At 39.4% G+C, this 20251-nt stretch overlaps 1 protein-coding gene across 2 annotated transcripts in view; it reads right to left on the reverse strand.

The window, feature by feature from the left end:
* Positions 1-14748, reverse strand: part of LOC113023767 (A-type potassium channel modulatory protein KCNIP2-like) — a 16699-nt gene extending 1951 nt beyond the window's left edge. Inside the window, exons 1-8 of one of the 2 annotated variants that reach the window (XM_026170115.2) lie at positions 14288-14748; positions 5401-5499; positions 5105-5229; positions 4869-4938; positions 2311-2381; positions 1832-1939; positions 1633-1737; positions 51-113 (exon numbers count right to left, since the gene is read on the reverse strand). In XM_026170115.2, coding sequence (XP_026025900.1) covers positions 51-113; positions 1633-1737; positions 1832-1939; positions 2311-2381; positions 4869-4938; positions 5105-5229; positions 5401-5499; positions 14288-14360 — 714 coding nt within the window. In that variant the 5' untranslated portion in view covers positions 14361-14748. Of the gene's footprint in view, positions 1-50; positions 114-1632; positions 1738-1831; positions 1940-2310; positions 2382-4868; positions 4939-5104; positions 5230-5396; positions 5500-14287 lie in introns of both variants that reach the window. The other variant, XM_080302357.1, reaches the window with a different exon arrangement.
* Positions 14749-20251: the final 5503 nt, after the last annotated feature.

The raw sequence follows: 20251 nt of genomic DNA on the forward strand, positions 1-20251 counted from the left end.
GCTGTGGATGTGTAGCTGCACTGCTGTTTGAAACAGATATTATTATTAACCTTCTGACACGTCTCAAGGAACTCATCCATCGTGACCACTCCATCGTTGTTCTTGTCCATTTTCTGGAAAAATGCAACAAGTTACAAATGATGATTTAACTTTTAAGTAACTAAATGACTTCATTCATGACCCCAGTCATAAATGAGGGGATGTGCAGATGTGACATTTGTAATTATAAAATCTACCTCTCTTACAACCTTTCACAGTTTTTACAGGCTCTGACCCATTTGTGCTGAAAAAAATAATGGAAAGTTCTGTGACATAATTAATAACAGCCAACCTTGTTACGGTCTATCATGACCCTATATTTAACCGAATAAATATAGCAATATGGCAAACACAAATAGGAACATTAACTATGAAAGTTTAAAATGTATTGACCTCATTCTCCAAGTTTAGTTTTACCAGGTGCTAAAAGTTCTTTCACATATTTGCAAAATCCTTTAAAACCTGCATTGTTTACATTTGTGTTTGTGAGCCAACTAGACATTTCTGGAAATGCTCCAGTCTTGCAGGACAAAAATTATTTTACCAGATGACACAAAAAACAGGGACTGGCCTAAAAAAATCTATGTTCTATAGTAACTCTAGGGGGTAGCTTAAGTAGCCCAAACATCATAGCTCAGGCTTTCTCAGTTGGTGTGAAGTCCATTCTACCTCGTTGCCTTTGAAAAACCAGTCGACATTTCAAAGGGACTCAGAAACAGTAATGGAAGCTGGGGCTGCCACTATGGATCATCAATGAATTCCTTTCAGCAGGTCCTCCCATAATCATTGACGTCAGGGTTTTTTGTTGGGTTTTTTTACAGCTTTCTGGCACTGCCAACCGCCCATTTTCAGTGGAAGTCCATGGAACATGTTCTAGTTTAATCACCACTACCAAATTGCTGAAAAGGTGGATTCCTGCTTATTTATGTTGTGCACAGGAATGAAGATACGCCTTCACCTGCCATCACTCACATGCAGGCAGGTGACACCATGCTTCCCAGTAATCGAGAGTGGGCTGTAACTTGGTAAGATATACAGCAATCTATTGAAAATAGTTCTGGTTTTATTAGATCTGAGTTAAGCTTTTGAAAATGTGGATCACACAATCTTATTGAATAAGTCTCATCAGGCAGTGGGTGTGTCTGGATCAGCATTAGACTGGGTAAATGCTGCTTCATAGACAAAAGTTTTTTTTGTTACTATCATCGGTTTAAACCCAGAAACGGCTGCTTCGAGATGTGTTGTTCCACAGGGATCTGTTTTCTGAGCTACACTGTTTAGCTTCAAATTTTTTGCCTTTTGGACGATTATTCATCATTTAAAAGCCCAATTTAGAAATAAAACATGTCTTTAAGTTGGGTTATTTTTGTGTGTATGAAGCAGAGCAAAAGCAAAATATTCAAATTCATAGATATCCACTCTCTGACGAAGCTGGCTGTTTAACCCACAGCTCCACATTTACACTAATGGGCACAACAGTGACACAGTAGATAAAGTAAATGCTTTACCCATCACTTTCAGTACATTCTGACTCACTTTGAGTTCAGTGTTGGAGATGTGTGATGTGTGATCTGATTATTTGTGAGTTTTTACCTGAAAGAAGCTGTCAACATGCTCTTTCGGTGCACTATCTTTCATGTGGGGGTATGTATACTTCCCCATCATGTCATAGATGGAGTGCATTATTTCTGTCATCTCCTGGAAGAACAGACAGAAGGAAAATAAATATGAAAAAGACATGAGCTGCCAATGTAATAAAAAGAAAAAAACAGGCAGTGATTGGTTGGTTTACCTCTCTGGTGATGCAGCCGTCCTTGTTGATATCATACAGATTAAAGGCCCAGTTGAGTTTATCAGTGATGGAGCCTCTCAGGATGATGGACAGACTTATAACAAAGTCCTACAGCAGGGAAAGAAAACAGGCACTAAAAGTGAAGACCACAATAAAGACAAAAAAGGCACAGACAAAACTTTTCAATATTTGCTGCATTGATACTATGTTTTATGTTTTTTCAGTTCCAACCCTGTGATACTGACACCCACAGAGTTTCACCAACAGAGTGAAATCATTTTAAAAAGTAATGAGATTTATACAAGATGTGCACCAAGAACAAAGCTTTATGCTGCTTTCTTCCAAACTCTAAGAAAAAGTATAATCAAACTACACAGCATAGATAAAGAAAAGGACAGTAAAGAAGATGAAAAAGGAAAAGGGAAAACATCTCTGTGAGCTGCAGGGAATGAAAGGAGGCTTTGAGGTGTGTATCTCACCTCAAAGTTGACCGAGCCATTGTTCTGTGTGTCAAAGGCTTCAAACAAGAAATGCGCATACATACTTGAATCTGCAAAAGAGAATATAAGAAAGGAAGTTACTGTAACTGTGCAGCAGTCACGTCAATGATTTTGTGTAATGACAGCCTAAACTGACAGAAACAGAAAAATATTAGAGACATTAAAGATGTGGACAGGTAATTAAATGTGCATCAGTTAAGAGGTAATAGTGTTTTGAACTGTGCTGCTCAGTCGTGGGTTGTTTATCGCACTTTGTAAACATGCAAAAACATGCAAATGCATTTTATCTATGCACAAATTATATCAATAATAATAATAATAATGGATACTTTATTGATCCCCATGGGGAAATTACTTGTTTTTCTCTGCATTTGACCCATTCACTCAGTGAAGCAGTGGGCAGCCCACTAAGCAGGCGCCCGGATACACAAAAAGTCTGATTTTAAAATGATTTAATATATGACTGCAGATTCAGTTAAAGCCAGATAAACACATTTAACAAGTATACAAGCACTGTGCAAAAGTCTTGAGCCACCCATCGTATATATTTGGCTGGGAAAATGGGAAATAGATGTAGCAAGTTTTTTAAAAACATGTGCAAACATACCTGGAAGTACAGTGTATGAGACAAAAACAGAGTTTGTGCAATTCTAACCGAAAGTCAGTATTTGGTATGACCTTCAACACAGTCTGAACTCTCCCAGGCAAGCTTTCCTGTAATTGCATTAGTCTTCAGAAATAGTTCCCCAGGCTTTGTGAAGGACTTTCAAAGCTCTTCTGTGGACGTTGGCTGCCTTTTGTTCTGTTCTCTGTCATGACGATCCCACACTTCTTCAGCAATGCCGTGGTCCGTGCTCTGGGGAGGTCAATCAATGACTGATTGTGTTCCATTGTCTGTTTTTCTATTCAGGTAAGCTTTCACAGCACTGGCGGTGTGTTTGGGATCATTGTCATTGTGAAGAATGAAGCTGTTGCCAAGCAGATGCTTTCCAGATGATGGATCAAAATAATTCATAATTCCATAAATTTTGACAAGATCCTCAATAACACTGACTGAAATGCAGCCCCAAACTATGACAGAGCCTCCAGTGTTTTACAGAGAGCTTTAGACAGCCACTGTTGTACCTCTCTCCTGTCCTCTTCTGTACATACTTACTACATTCTGGACCCAAATTTTCACATTTTAGTCCAGTTCTTGTGTAATTTGGACTACCTCAGCCTTTTTTCCCTGTATCACTTCCTCAAGAATGGCTTCTTCACATGCACCATTTCTGATGAAGCTTTGAACAGTATAACGATCAGCAGAAGGGCCAGATGCATCTCTCAGGTCCTGTTTCAGGTCTTTGCTTGATTTTCAGAAAGTGTTCATGTGCTGTAGATTTTTTAAACCAGTCATTTCCAGTCAGCCATCCTTCATGGTTTTAACAAAAAATTGTTCATAGGTCAATGTTAAGTAGCTTTCCTCTGTAAATGCTCAGGACTGAAAAGGAATGAAAAAGCAGCTAATGCCCAAAGAAAAGCTTTGAAAGACCTTCAAAAAACCTGGAGAACTATTGCTGAAGACTGTCAGGGACCTGGATCTGAGGGGCCCAGGGTCCATGAGCAGTGTGGACTCATTATATGTGTTTTTACTGCACTGTGCTGCTGTTCCTGTGCTTCCATGCTTGTATGTAGAGGCCGGTGTGTGTGGGTGCGGCTGGTCCGATAGGCCAGGTGACAGGCACTTTCAGGCCTGGTGGGTGTGGCCCTGCCAGGTGGCTGGCCACACTTGAAGATCATGCCACGCACCTGCAGCTGATCAGCCTCGTCGGGGGAGCTATTTAAGAGTGTGATTGCGCTCTGTTGCGTGAAACTCCATGTCAGTTTTCCTAGTGACCCAAGTTTAGTGAGTGTATTAAAGTTGTAGTGCTGTAGTTAAGTGTCCTGACGGCTGCCTCTGTTATTTCCCCCCAGGAGGAGCGTGGAAAACAAGAGGGCAGTGAGGACGGGTTGTGCGGACACATGGGAGCGGAGAACACCGAGCACGGTTTTTGGGAAGAAGACATGGCACGGGAGTCAGGGGAGCGCACGGGGATTTATTATGTAATATTTACATCACTGTAAATAAACGCACTACATTCATCGCACAAGAGTCCTGAGTTTGGGTCCTCCCTCCCCCTCATCCCCATGGTCTCCCATTGCAGACCGTGACAAAAGACCGCTTAAAAAAACATTAATAATCTGGTGCCTTGGAAGCAAAATATGAGAGGTGGTTCAAGACTTTTGCACAGTATTGTGTATAATTTGACCCTGCTTTTAAAGATGAAAGAAGTGTTTATAACCACAAATGTGTATGTTATTTGTCACTGTCATAGTAAAGCAAAGCTGAAAGTATTATAATTTAAATACATATTTGAATTGAACGCACCTAACCAGTTCAATCCTCAGTGAATACATTGAAGACACATGAGACAGAACATTTCCTCCTACCTAGCTCCTTAGAAAAAAAATTGAATAAAATGTAAAACATGGGATAAAAGGAAGTGGGTGTGACTGACCTCCCTGAGGGAAGAACTGGGAATAGATGCTTTTAAACGTCTCCTCATTCACCACACCACTCGGACACTCCTGTGGAAATCATAAAATTATTATGTGGACCAAAAAAAAACCTTCACACATACTTTCCAATGCACATAAATAGCACAGTAGAGCCACATCATAATTGATGGTTTTCAAGTATTGCGCATTCATTGCAAGAGGAATGATCAATGATTTCCAGGAAACGTTGACTGACATTTTTGAATCCCCGGTAGAGGACCTGCAGCTCTTTTTTGCTGAATTTGGTCTGCTGTACAAGACGGTCAAGGCCCTCAGGTCTGTAACACACTGTCGATAGTTCACCATCTTCAACTATGCTCCCTGCATCGGAGGAATGAAGACAGAAAGGAAACAGTTTCTCTTTGAGCGTCCCTGAAATGACGGAAACTTTAGAGAGGAAAAGGCAAAGAGACTAAAAGAGTAAAAATCAATGTTTTGTTTGTGTTTAATTTAATTGATGTGGTGTGACAAAGTGCGTGTCCTAACACTTGCTTTGATCAACTGAAGAGCTGGAGCCAGAACGACAGCAGGGCAGCAGTTTGAGGAAGCGCTGCTTTAAGGTCTTTTTATTGGGTTTGGATGGAGGATTACCTGGAAAGAACCAGATCAGACCAGAGATTAGAAGCAGACTCAGTGGCCCACAAAGTCAGTGCCATGCTAAATGGATAAAACACTGGGCAAACTAGACTCAAATACTTGAAATCACTTGTCTTGCATAGAAATAAGTTTGCTGACCTGGCTTTGAATCTGTGTGACCCATTACATCTGTTGGGACAGGACCCAGCAGAGTCGAGTCTCAAGTCCGAGCTCCTCTAAGATACAGAAATCAGCTGACAGATTCCTAAATTTTTAACATTATTTAATCTAATTTCTCTTTAGATATGAAAAGAAGTTTGTGTCATTATTTATTTAACTATAAGGTCTCTTTAAATATAAATTAACTGGTTTTTGGAGTCAGCAAACACAGCAACGGATTATCTGTAATACTAACACAGCGCTGCAAGCATTGCTGACAGTGTGGTAAGCATTTAAATAATATAGCACTTTTCTACCTGAGCACTCAAAATGCTTTATACAACATAACATTCACACACAGATTCATACAAGCACCTTTTTCCTTTGTGTAAGTGCTTTCTATCTAATGTTGTTCACACACTGATGGATGCATCAGGAACAACTCAGGGTTCAGTATCTTGCTCAAGGGTACTTTGGCATACAGACTGGAGCAACCGGGGATCAAACCACCAACCTTCAAACTGTAGATAACCCATCCTGCCACCGCAACCCTAAAAACTGAACGGCAATGCTGCCATAATGTTTAGCATGTTTACTGTTTGAGTTTAACATGTTAGAATGCTAACTTTTGTTAATTGTTACTAAAACAAAATAGCCAATAGAAATCTTGGGCAAATTCAAATTGTGATGGTGCTGCTAGGTGAAAACTCAGAGAACAACCAAATTCTTTATGGTTTCAAAAAGCTATCTTCTTCATTATCTTTTAAAACCTCCATATTTTTGACTAACTCATTAAAAAGCTGTAGCATTAATTTAGACGCATTTACCCAAAGTGTGATGTTCCTGTACCGGTGGACCTAAAATAATGCCGGGTGAAGTCAAAGATATCAGAACTACAGAAATCACACAACAGGGTGCTAAGAGAGGAACTGTGCTACTGCACGAGGTACTCCATGTAAGAGCACAGCGAGACAGTGGTGGGGTCACAGTAGGAATGACAGGATTGGGATTATATCAGGGTTCAGCTATGAGCCCCCCTCTTGTTTGTAATGGTGATGGACAGGCAAACAGCAGGAGTCTCTGTTCGAAGATGGCATTGGGATCTGTAGTGAGAGTAGAGAGCAGGTTGAAAAGAGACTTGAGATGTGGAAGTATGCGCTGGAGAGCAGAGGAATGTGGATGACCTTAAATAAACCATTGAAAATCAACAGACAGCACAAAATTGAGGTGAAGAAGAGAGTGTAGGCAGGGTGGAGTGGGTAGAGATGGGTGTCGGGGTTTTTTTTAACAGAACGGTAGCAGCAAGAGTGAAGGGAAACTTTACAAGACCTGCTATGATGTTTGCGGAGACAGTAACACTAACAATAACACAGCTGGCAGAACTTAAGATGCTAAGGTTTTCTTTGGGTGTGACTGAAATGGACGTGCGATATGGAGACAAAGTTAGGGAGACGAGGCTGAGATAATTTGGACACCTGCAGAAGAGATATAGTGGAAAAACTGGACAAAGAACAATGAAGGCAGAGCTTCCAGGGCGGAGGAAATGAGGAGGACTACAGAGAAGATTCATGGATGTAGTGATGGAAGAGGAAACTAGGGAAGGTCACATGAAGGTAGATGATCTGCTGTGGCAACCCCTAAAGGAAGCAGCCAGAAGAAGAAGAAGAAAACATATCAGGACTTCTCAATTATTAATTAAGTCGCATGTTTGCGTTCAATTATTCATCTGACAGAATTCAAACTTGTGTGACTAACTGACTCTGAACCATCCCTTAGTCATTTTTCTAAAGGCCCAGGCAGTTTAGGGACCGGCCATAATGCACTGAGAACCTCTCAGTTCCCCTCTTCTTACTTCTAATGCATTTAGATGGCACTTTTGCACATCATTAACTTTGTTTCTTCTCTCTCCTCCAGTTTATTTGTTGTTCGCTTTGCCCCTTCTCTCTCTTATTGAACCTGCATTTATTGTTTTCATGTCTGTTTTTCACTGTGCCATGCTCCTCTTCCCTAGCTGCTCTTGCACCACACGCCCTCGAGACCGGATCTGCTGAAGACATCTTCTTGCTAAACAAATCCACTGTTAGCAATTTCTATAAACTCTATAATTTTGTAGCGATATGACTTTGCAATATAAAGTTAATTGGTTAATTACTAATGCTGTAATTTGGTGTTATATGAATACAACTGAATTGAATTGTTAAAGGCTCTTGATTGTGTTAAGCTTGTTTAGTAGATTTTAGCCTCTTTTCCAAAGCCAGACACAGAAATATTATATTAACCCAAAATAAGCCAAGGACAAGCAGAAAGTGGATAGGAGGGGATGGAGAAATCTATTCTGACATTTACTTCCTTTGCTCTGCTTGCTGCTTTTTTCTGCTTTCTTCTCTTATCTTTTTTTCCAGCAACGACTTTCTGAACTTTAACTTTTGTCTTAGAGTTTTCTCAGACAAACCAAGTTTATTTTGTGTAATACAATATCACATGTAAAGTTTTACAGACTTATAAACATCAAGACAAAATAAAACAAAGTCAAATAAAACCATTAAAACATTTAAAATATGCAAATATACTATGATAAAAAAAAAATATTAAAAAAGCTATGAAACCCTGCAAAGACGGTGAAATAAGAAAGAAGTAGACAGAAACATAAAGAAAGAAAACAATCTTAGAAATAACTGAAGCAGAAGAAAGTGACGCTAATGAAGGAAAGCGTCCTCTACTTGTTAACTAGTTTACTAACATAGTGGTAAGGCTGTGGTACCATGAAAACAGACATTCATATTACTGGTTAAATATAACATTAAAGAAAATTTTAAAACATTCTTGGAAGCGCTTAGATTTATTATAAGTTGTGATAAAAACGGGATGATTAAAGGTCTAAAAATTAAAGTAGTTCTGTAGTCGCCAGAGAAAAAGTTTTTTTCTGCCACCAGAGGGCAGTGGTGCGTTTAAGATTGTGAAGGGCCTCCAAGTCAAATAAAGGGTGAACAAACGTGTGCAGTCAGCAGCAGCAGTGAATGGCTTGAGATCAGACACAAAAAGAACTGCAGACATACACACAGTCCTATTGATCCAAACACTGGAAACAGCAGAGGAAATTAAAAAATAAGGTGTTTAAATAATGATGATGATGATCATGATGATGGAACAACAAATAAAACTGTTTAACCTGTAAACTTTTTATTCACAATAAAGAGAAACCTATGAACCCACAAACATCAGTCGCTGTTAGCGGATGCTGCAAATATGAAATATAAGACCCTTTGCACGTGCAAAACAAGCAAGGTGTAAATTGCAGTAATACATCCAAAGTATTAAAATGCACAGTGAAACTCTTTTCCTTTTTTGCCTGTAGAAGCAAGCTTTTGTCTTCTTTAAGCAATTACTGTAGCTCCCAGGGTGGCAGTAACTGTTCAGTGCACTTATCATGAACATCAGTGACAGTGGATGCTGAGGATATATCAATCAAACTATCAAATACAGCAGCTGCATGACCATGGAAAAACAAACAAAGCTTTATACAGCCTTTCACACAAATGCACACACACACACACACACACTCGCGCTGCATGAAAAACACCTCAGATTTGTGATTGAATGTGGCAAAATTATAAATGACTTTTAAAAAAGCACAAAATAAACTGTAAAAGGAACAGAAAGGCTCCTTTTTTCAGGGCATTTCAGGCCACGAATACTTCCTAAGTTATTAAAAACCCATCTGAGGGAATCTGTTTGATGTGACTGTTTTACACACAAACAACACTGGAGGTTGTTCTTGCATAAAAAACAGCTACTAAATGAGCTGAAGCACGCTTTATGCTGCTTTTGTGAGTTCACAGGTTCATAAACATTAGCGGGACATTGTGTCATGATTTGATTCGTTCACACAGTTGGAAGATGAGCAAAAGCAACAAAGCATACCTGATTAATTATTAAGCAACTGTTCACCTGTCCCATACGTGTTGCAAATGAGCACCATATATCTGCAGGGGGTAGCTGGAGTTATGGATGAACAAAACTGAACAGCTATTTCAGCCGATGTTGACATTTCACAGTACCCAGCAGCTATTTGTCAGTTCAAGAGACCCTCATGGGTGACTTTGATCGCGTAAATCAATTTGAATAAATGCAGTCCTCTGGGGTAGATCAATGTTCGCTTTCCCATCGTTATAACTATCTTTACAGCCTCTTTCACCCTTTGGTATAACTACATTTACAGCCTCTTTGAGCCATCATTGTAACTATTTAAAGCCTCTTTCATCCACTGTTTCAAAAAGCACACAGGGGGGAAAGTAAGATTCACTGAAAGAACGAAATTAAAAGTTTCTGAAGGCCAAGCTGAAGATATTTCTTGGCAAGTTTTACTCATAAAAGGTCAATAACTTTCTCAGAAACCTTGAGCAGATTTTAAAGCTTTTGATGGGCCTGACGATTAGGCTTTTGATGAGCTGGATCAGGGAGATGACAAAAAACATTGAAGTGGTTGAAAATATTGACTTTGGAGTTCAATTTAATCATGAAGTGAAAGACTTAAATCTTCAAAAGGAGATTCTGATGATTTTACTTATAAAAAATGTATTTTCTATTATTATTTCATGGGGGGGGGGAGGACAAACCCTGAGAGACAATACACAACCTGTGACCTAAGTATCAGTATATCTTTCACCGATTCTTAAAAATCTTTTACAGTTCATTATAAAAGCTTAATTAATCTCTAAAGTAAAAATAATAATAATTGGCAAAAGGTGAGTTAAACCAACAACTGTGTGTCATTTAACTGTAAGCATTTCATGCTGACTTTAGGAGGCCATGACAGCCTATGCACTAAATGAACATTTGTAAGCTAATGTTGCCAGGGGCAACAGCTCCTGTACTTACAATAATCCCCCAGAAGGACGCAGTTCAGATTATAGATGTCCATTTCATGAAAAAGAACTGACACACGCAAACATACTTAAGTTTGCTCACTCGGGGCTGACAGCATGAGCTCTGCAGTGATCATATCAATAGTTTTATCTCATGACAGGCTTTTATTTTGAAATGAAATGTGTAAGTGTTGTATATTATAGATGGCTTCAGGTGATATTTTGATCCTTGAGTATTGTATAAAAAATGTCTGAAAATGATGCCACTTTTCTCATTCAAGCACACAAACATACATATCACAAGCATGTTTGTTCACTCGAGGAAATTATTCTGTCACACGACCATAAGCTGTATATAAAAGACATAAACAGCCTTTTTCCGCTTTTGTGTTTTGTAGTGAGGCTCATAATTTTAAAAATAAATATTATGCTGTGTTCAATAAGACTGAAGCTGGTGACTGAATCCATAAACCCATCAGTAAAACAGTCACGGAGGTCACAGTATAAGGGAACCAAAGGGTAATTTTCCCATAAACTTTTATATAAGAAAACATCAGTGTTCAACCAAAGGACTCAGCCGCTTCTGGCCAAATAATGCAGGTTCGGGGCCCTTTTATAATGCCTATACTTTTCAGACCAAGAAGCTGTTTTCATCTTTTAGTGAAGATAAACCTTTCAATCACTCCTTGGTGGCTGACTAAAGTGTAGGTCAGAAACCCCATCAGCTCCATGTTAGTGGATGGGATGTGGGTAAAACTAAAACATTAAAGTGCAGCTCAGACAAATGTTTCCCAAGGTTTATTTCTGTCATTTCAGATATTTTTATCATGATAGTGTAGGCTGAGGAGTTTATTAAAATTAGTTCTTTGAGGCTATAAAATTGGATATGATTACATGGTGGACATACTATGAATGTTTCATATTTCGGTACATCTTTATAGCCAGTCTGTAATTACAACACTCACGAAAATATTAGTCCCAAATTATGACTAAGGTTAAGATTGAAACATGACATCTTCCTACCAAAACCTACGAATTTAATTAATAAACATGTAGAAAGTTGTGAAAACTGCTCCTGGCCTTTTGGGTTTGAATGTATTAATTAAGCACATTATGTGTTCATCAGTGAGCTTTAACACTGATTATCTTAACTTTGGACAAAGGGCTAAATGTTCACAGTTTTTATGTTGAGGTACCAAGTCCATCCATCCATCAATCAGTCACAGAGTGGATTTGTTTCTAACCAAGTAAAGTCTCGAGTTCTCTTTATTTCATGATCTTCTAGGTGAGTTTACTTCCTTGTGTTCCTTCTATTCTATATTTATTACAATCTTTAGGATTAGCTTTGTATTTTAGTTCCAGTTACTGTTTGGTATTTATGTAGTGCATGATTTCTGCCTTGATTTCTTTAAATTCCACAGTGATCCTGATTCTTGGTCATATTTTGAACCTTTGGTTTCCTTCTGTATGGGATGAGTTTGTATGAATATCCCAGTCTTTCTAGCAGCTTTTGTGGAATTGTGATTCGTGCCACCTTTTTGCCTTCTCATGGTTTTTCCAGGTTTGTGGTGTCTGTGTTTGAGCCTTTGAATAAAGCTCATCTTTTGTTTCATTACTGGTCTGCATTTGGGTCCACTTTTTGAACTGAATTCTGATAAATCCATCCATTTTCTTAACAGCTTATTCAATCCAGGGTCATGGGGGCACTGGAGCCTATTTCAGCTGACTTTGGATGAGAGATCGGGTGCACAGAGGACAAGTCGCAAGCCCATCATAGCAAGCTGCTTCCAAGAATTTCATATGCAATCTAAGCAGATTTCCCAAACCATCAACCAATGCCTTTTTAACGGTGTTTTTCTGTGACATCATGGTTTAACTGTCCCACAGAAGCAGGCAGCCTGTACTACTGTAATAAGTGTAGTGCACAAAGGAATGTGTATCTATAATGCATGAACCAAGAAGTAAACAACATGAGGATTTCAGCAGCTTTACAGAAGAACGGTTGGACATAAAGACCATGTAGTGTTCAGTGTGAATTTTATCTGATGAATATTTCAAATACACTTTAATATAATTTTCCATAAGCATATGTTGCTGTTAGACAAAAACCATGGAGATGAAAGGAAGAGGCTTCGGGCTCTGCTTCACTGTTTAATAAAACACTTTGTTTGTGTCTTCTAAACACCTCTTAAAACCTCATGCACCTGTTCTCTGTTTGTTTAACCTGCTGCTGAGTGCATATCACACCTGCTATTGAGACAGCAACTATCAGCTATGAAATAAACTGTCATCTGTATAACATCTATCTCATACAGTACTTTAGAAACATCATATAAAAAACTAAATGGTGCTGCTATGTGCACCATATTAAAGGGGTTATTTTTACACATTTATGTGGTTATTTTTAAAGGAAAGGACTATTTAGGGAAGCTGTCAGAAAAATGACAGGCCAGCCTGCCAAAGCAAAGAGAGACCTGCGCGTGTGATCTCTAAAGAGGATTGTGTTTGCAAGCACTCGTGAGAAAAATAAACCAGTGAAATGTCTGAAAGAGAGAAGAGCCTCACTGATCTAATTAGGCTACAAACACTCACACTGCTAGATGTAATTTTAGGTGACGAGAGCCTGTTTTGCAATATTTTTCTGTTCTCTTGCTTTTCACCTTCAAGGCCTACGACCAGTGTGATTATCTAAACTACAGTAAATCCACATTGAGATTTTTATCATCCTAACTACTCATTAGCATTACTTTGTTCATATAAACAAATCTTTGTTTTCTTTTTTCTTTTCAAATTAATGTGTTTGTTCATTTTTCACTCCTTCAGCTAGTCTGAGAAGAATCGTGTTGCTATGCTGTAACCAATTAATGGCACTGATGTTTGAGGAACAAAGTCATTGAACCATTATGTCAATTATTTAATAGTAAGGTGGGGAAAGTGCCCAGATAAAAGCAGACCGGCATGATGGTGATGTCTTCTGACTGCTGCTTGTTTAGAAAACTGAAAACAAGAAGAAAAGAAACACAGCTGAAAACCTAAAGATAGGCGTGTGGCTGTTGCCAAATTTCTACAGTGATTAATAATGATTTCTGATTAATTTTCTGTCCATTAGTTAAATTATTAATTGATCAGTAGCACGGGGCCACAGAAGGGACTGCTTTCAGTTAAATTTATAGCTAATGGCTCAAATAATACCACTATTGCTATTATTTACCCATCTTTTATTTCACATACAGTCAATTAGTTGTAAATCAAACACTAACTTCTTTACGTTAACTCCATTTATTATTTACATTGTAACACATTTTCTTCTTGCTGAGCCATTCATATGGAACATTATTTATCTTATTATTATTAGTAGTAGTAGTAGTAGTATTATAGTTCCAACTAAAAAATAATCAACATATGATGGCGACCTGACATTTTTAGATCTATTAGTTCACATTCTTATTATCAAAAAGTGGGGAGATGGTGTAAAGTTCATTTCAAAGGAAAATACCTGTGAGATCAGACTCTGAATAATTAATCAGATCATGCTGCTGTTTGGGGGAGCTGTAGAGCAGGGAGTTCACGTGCACAGACACTCACTAATTGTTTGATTGTGGTTTGTTAAAAGTCCCACAGTCGAATATCAATGAGCCGAAGTCTTCCGTCAAACCAAAACTTTCATCGCCGCAGTGAAGGCGCACTTCTTAGTGGAGATTTGAGCCAGGCCAGCGCCAAATCATTAAAAAATACTATTAAAACAAAGAAAGGCAAGAGTGACATGACGACACGCCTACCTGTGAGTGGGTCGTAAGATCTGTCCAGCTCTCTGGAGTCTGACAAACTCTGATCCTGACTCGTGGATTTCATGCTTCCCTCCCTCTCAGTTCTTTTCGGATCACCAAGCTGAACCTGCAGGATCTGTGCGAGCCGCAGTTTATCTACGACTTCAGCGCATTCACTCCCGATTGCATGTCACTTTTCTATGAGCATCAGTCAGTGTGGGCTGCAAATAAATGAACGACGGAGAAGCAAAAGTCCGCGCAAAGCTCGTCTGTCTGCTCCCTGCACTCCCAACTACAACTCTCTCTTCTTCGCGCTTATCAACAGCGCAGCGTCCACAGTTTGAAGGACTTCAGTGGATCTGAGGTTCAAATGTACTGCTGACTTTAATTTTCTGCCAAACATCCAAAGTCCGCCTGCCAGCTGGAGCGTGTACAGGTGTCCTTGCAAAGACGCGAACAGAGAGAGAGAGAGGTAAACCATCAAAGCTGGGAGGAGTGATGAAGCAAAAGAGGGAGTGGCACAGCAGAGGGATGTGGGAGTGTGTACCTACTAATCTATGCCTGGCTCTCTGATGGATGGTCTCACCTTGGACTTGAGCCGCTCGGCATCCTAATACTTGCGGATCAATATCCTGTCAGCTTCACGTCCTTGGGTTGGCTCAACAGAGTAAAAGAATGACTCACTCGTATTTTTTCAAGGTAGAAAAAATATTTGAATATTATCTCCATGAATGCACACCATGGAGACACCATGCTATAGCTGCTTTTTGTAGACTGTAGAGGCACTCTTTCATAAAGTTGCATCTCTGTGAGGGTGTAGCTTTTACAGCTGTGCTTTGAGCTGAATATCAGAGGTGGAACAAAGAGGTGGATGAACCTCTGGCCACCTATATAAACAGCACTGAAGCCTATTTGAGCAATATGCACATACAACTGGAATTACATGCAGCAACTAATGTTTCTCAAACCAAACTTTTCTCTGTTACCCACATGGCAAATTTGAATTTTGAGGTTTATCAAAAAATATTAGACTCAAAACATGTAGACAAATGTACTGATTTTCAGCGGGTATAATATTTTTATGGTTCCCATCTCACCAGCGTAGAAGAACTTGCACTAAACAGAACCAAAGTAAACCAGAATATTGGACAAACGGAAACTCTTTACCTGATAATAGTAACATCCAAGGACTTTTTTTTTTTATTTTTTGCAAATTTCTTGTTTTCAGATTTTTCTCTTCTTCAGGCTAAAAATAAGAAATACTCAAGACCCGGTGCCACATAACTCGAAGTTTTTGGGCTCATAATAAAACTAGAATGGGAGCTTTACAGCTTTATAGTCGTTTCCACATGAAAAGCAGCACTTTTCATGATTAGCAAATGGACTTTTGCCTTTGAATTCTCTCATACAGAGAGTGATGTAAGTGAGAATACCTTTTCCAGGAAAAGCTGAAATAATCCTTGTTGGGGATAAATGGTGTAGTAGAGCTTCTTTAAAGACCAGCCAGCGAGAGAGGGATTATTGTGTCCCCAGTCAGAAGACTGATGGGGAGGGGAGAAAATATCTATCAGCTGCTGCAAAAAGAGGAAAGCGCAAGGCAAAGGTAGGACACAAAGAGAGGTCTGGTGAAGCAAAAAATATCAAACAGAGGGATGGTGGCGCATCTGAAGAGGAGGCTGAAGCAACAGAAGGAACACAGACATGAAAGAGAAATAGGAGAAGACGGAGGTAACACAGTGGAGAGGTATTTGAATATATTATGCGCCTGGGGACTGTTAAATCTCGCAGTATTGATGGTGTTTATCTCCCACAGGGGTTTACAGAGACATTTAGCACCTCTGCAGGCTGGAAAGTGGAGCCGACAGATAACCAATAATGAGCTCTGATTGATGCCTGGAGTTATGCACAGTGCAGGTGGCAAGCAACACACACACACACACATGCATGCAGATACAGTAAAAGTATGCAGGACAATCCGGCAACAAGTACAAGCTTCCAGAGAAAAGGACAAAAAAGTGGTGCCGCATGACGTAAGGAGTTGTGCGCCTGCTCACATGTATCTCCACAACTCAGTCTGAGTTGATCTTGTGTTTTCTGCAGATACAAGAACACACAAATAAAGAAATAGGGTTGACAGAGGGAGTTCAGCCAAGACAAAGTAGGCAATCTCCCCTCAGATGAATATTTGATGAGAAGGGCGATATGCCTAAATGAAACATTATAAATACGCTGCAGCGTTAATGGGTTGTCACAGTAAAATACCCGGGCTTGGATCAATCCGACCGTCTAAGCCATCGTCAGTGCAGACACAAACACACACTGTAGAGAATATATCAGGGAGTTAATATAGTGCCCAGTACATAATGCTGACAAATGTATCAGGGGGTTTCATGTAGATTAATATCAGGGGACTGTAGTATAGCTGGTTAAATATTATGTCACTCTTTCCATAGCACTCACAGGGGCAAATACTGTGAGTATCCCCAGTATATACAAAACCACATCATTATCTCAGGAACAGGTTAAACTAACATAATACGTGTCCATAAGAGGCTTGTCATTGTGTTTTTTCTTGCTCACAGCTTTAATTAGGTGTATGAGCAGCAGCTGAAGACATTTTTATACAAACGGGCTTTTAATTAATTTTAACTTGTACAGTGGGGCAAAAAAGTATTTAGTCAGCCACCGATTGTGCAAGTTCCCCCACTTAAAATGATGACAGAGGTCAGTAATTTGCACCAGAGGTACACTTCAACTGTGAGAGACAGAATTTGAAAAAAAAAATCCATGAATTCACATGGTAGGATTTGTAAAGAATTTATTCGTAAATCAGGGTGGAAAATAAGTATTTGGTCACCTCAAACAAGGAAAATCTCTGGCTCTCACAGACCTGTAACGTCTTCTGTAAGAAGCTTTTCTGTCCCCCACTCGTTACCTGTATGAATGGCACCTGTTTGAACTCATCATCTGTATAAAAGACACCTGTCCACAGCCTCAAACAGTCAGACTCCAAACTCCGCCATGGCCAAGACCAAAGAACTTTCGAAGGACACCAGGAAAAGTATTGTAGACCTGCACCAGACTGGGAAGAGTGAATCTACAATAGGCAAGCAGCTTGGTGTGAAAAAATCAACTGTGGGAGCAATCATCAGAAAATGGAAGACATACAAGACCACTGATAATCTCCCTCGATCTGGGGCTCCACGCAAGATCTCATCCCGTGGGGTCAAAATGATCATGAGAACGGTGAGCAAAGATCCCAGAACCACACGGGGGGACCTGGTGAATGACCTGCAGAGAGCTGGGACCAAAGTAACAAAGGTCACTATCAGTAACACACTACAACGGCAGGGATTCAAATCCCGCAGTGCCAGACGTGTACCGCTGCTGAAGCCAGTGCATGTCCAGGCCCGTCTGAAGTTTGCCAGAGAGCACATGGATGATACAGCAGAGGATTGGGAGAATGTCATGTGGTCAGATGAAACCAAAGTAGAACTTTTTGGTATAAACTCAACTCGTCGTGTTTGGAGGAAGAAGAATACTGAGTTGCATCCCAAGAACACCATACCTACTGTGAAGCATGGGGGTGGAAACATCATGCTATGGGGCTGTTTTTCTGCCAAGGGGACAGGACGACTGATCCGTGTTAAGGACAGAATGAATGGGGCCATGTATCGTGAGATTTTGAGCCAAAACCTCCTTCCATCAGTGAGAACTTTGAAGATGAAACGAGGCTGGGTCTTCCAACATGACAATGATCCAAAACACACCGCCCGGGCAACAAAGGAGTGGCTCCGTAAGAAGCATTTGAAAGTCCTGGAGTGGCCTAGCCAGTCTCCAGACCTCAACCCCATAGAAAATCTGTGGCGGGAGTTGAAAGTCCGTGTTGCTCGGCGACAGCCCCAAAACATCACTGCTCTCGAAAAGATCTGCATGGAGGAATGGGCCAAAATACCAGCTACTGTGTGTGCAAACCTGGTAAAGACCTATAGTAAACGTTTGACCTCTGTTATTGCCAACAAAGGTTATGTTACAAAGTATTGAGTTGTATTTTTGTTATTGACCAAATACTTATTTTCCACCCTGATTTACGAATAAATTCTTTACAAATCCTACCATGTGGATTCATGGATTTTTTTTTTTTTTTTTCACATTCTGTCTCTCACAGTTGAAGTGTACCTCTGGTGCAAATTACTGACCTCTGTCATCATTTTAAGTGGGGGAACTTGCACAATCGGTGGCTGACTAAATACTTTTTTGCCCCACTGTATGTCTGATCTTATTGTAAAGCACTTTGTGATTTTTATCTGTGAAATGTGCTATATAAATAAATTTTACTTACTTATGAGAAAGGCAGAAAAACGAAAAAGCGAATGTGAAAAGAGCAAAGTTGTTTCAATAGCTGTTGTGTTGATGGGAGTGACAGGTAGCCACCTGCAGCTACAAAAAAAAAGACTTTTTTGCTTTTACTGTTAAAAAATGACTGATATCTAGTAATGAAGAAAGAAAAGGAATGGTCATGGGTTTTTTTTTATAATTTATGTTTCTAAAAAGAAATTAATTGTATTTTAACTTGTGTTATTTTAGCTGACAATAAATATCTGACTACTGCATTCCTACTCCTTACAATTCCCTAAGGATTACTATGACTTGTAAGTGCAAGTATCAAAGGCCCAGCTGTTGCATCTCAGACACCTAAAGGTTTTAAGCAGTTGTTTAAGAAAGGACAGAGAAGCAGGAGGTGGTGTACCACCACTGTCTTCTTTTGGAATTTCTAATCATCTGTCTTTCTTCAAAATATTACAAAAAAAGAAATGTGTTTGGTTTGGTAGCAGTGCTTTTGTGCTTCTTTATACTAGAACATGTCACAGCCTTCCTTGTGTCATGCAACAACTTGTCCCAAACTGGAAATTGTGATAATGTTAGGTATAAACCTCACAGTTAACTTAACATTGGACTGTAGACAAAGCAAATGCCACTGTAATGGTTCCTTTACTCATTAAACAAACAAAAAAAACAAAATAGAAAGTTAATATTTTGAGTTTTCTAACTTTTATTACATTAATATATAGCGTATTTTTTCTGAATTTCAAGGTAAAGGATAAGATTGTGTTTGATGTGATTTTTACTGAATGTGAAGATGAAACTGACCATATAATATACACTCACAGGCCACTACATTAGACACACCACTTCAAATTGGTTTGAGTATTTCAGAAACTGCAGATCTCCTGTGATTTTCCCACACAGTCATCTCTAGGTTTATAGCGAAAGGGCTGCAAAAGAGGAAAAAATCTAGCGTGTGATTGTTCTCTGGAAGAATGGACTGCCCCGAGCTTCGAGTCTCGACTTGTGCTATAACATTTGGAAGGTAGGGTCAGAGTGAATCCATGGATCCATCCTGCCTTGTAAAAGTGGATCAGGCTGCTGCTGGTATAATGGTGTGGAGAAAATTCTCTTGGGTGACTCTGGACCCCTTAAGTACCAACTGAGCATTGTTTAAAAACCAGTGTACCCACCTCCTGCTTGATGCATCTTGCAGGATAAAATAACATGGCAAACATTTGAGTTCAGTAACAATGACTGTAGTCAGATGATCTCCAGCCAGGAGGTCTCAGTCCAAGAGCGTACTTTCTTTCTTGCTGTGAGGCGACAGTGCTATCAACTGGATTCATTTTTTAAATTACAGCATTAATGACATCAGTCAAATTGATCTATAACAAGTTTGTGAGAGATTGCAACTATAACTGTAACAAAGTGTGCATAAATGGTGATTATTTACACTTTCATCATACCTTCACTGATATTTTTAAATATCACAGCAATCATCAATCAGGTGATCATACAAAATAAAATCACCTGCCAAATCTCTGCTAGTTGCACAACAACAGTGGGGTGCTGGGGTCACCATCGTCTCCTCAAAGGTAGCTGTGACTCTTTAACTGCTTGGTGTTAATTATTAATGGTAAGTGCTTC

This window comes from Astatotilapia calliptera, chromosome 6, assembly GCF_964374335.1.
Source record: "Astatotilapia calliptera chromosome 6, fAstCal68.1, whole genome shotgun sequence".
Classification (NCBI taxonomy): Eukaryota; Metazoa; Chordata; class Actinopteri; order Cichliformes; family Cichlidae; genus Astatotilapia; species Astatotilapia calliptera.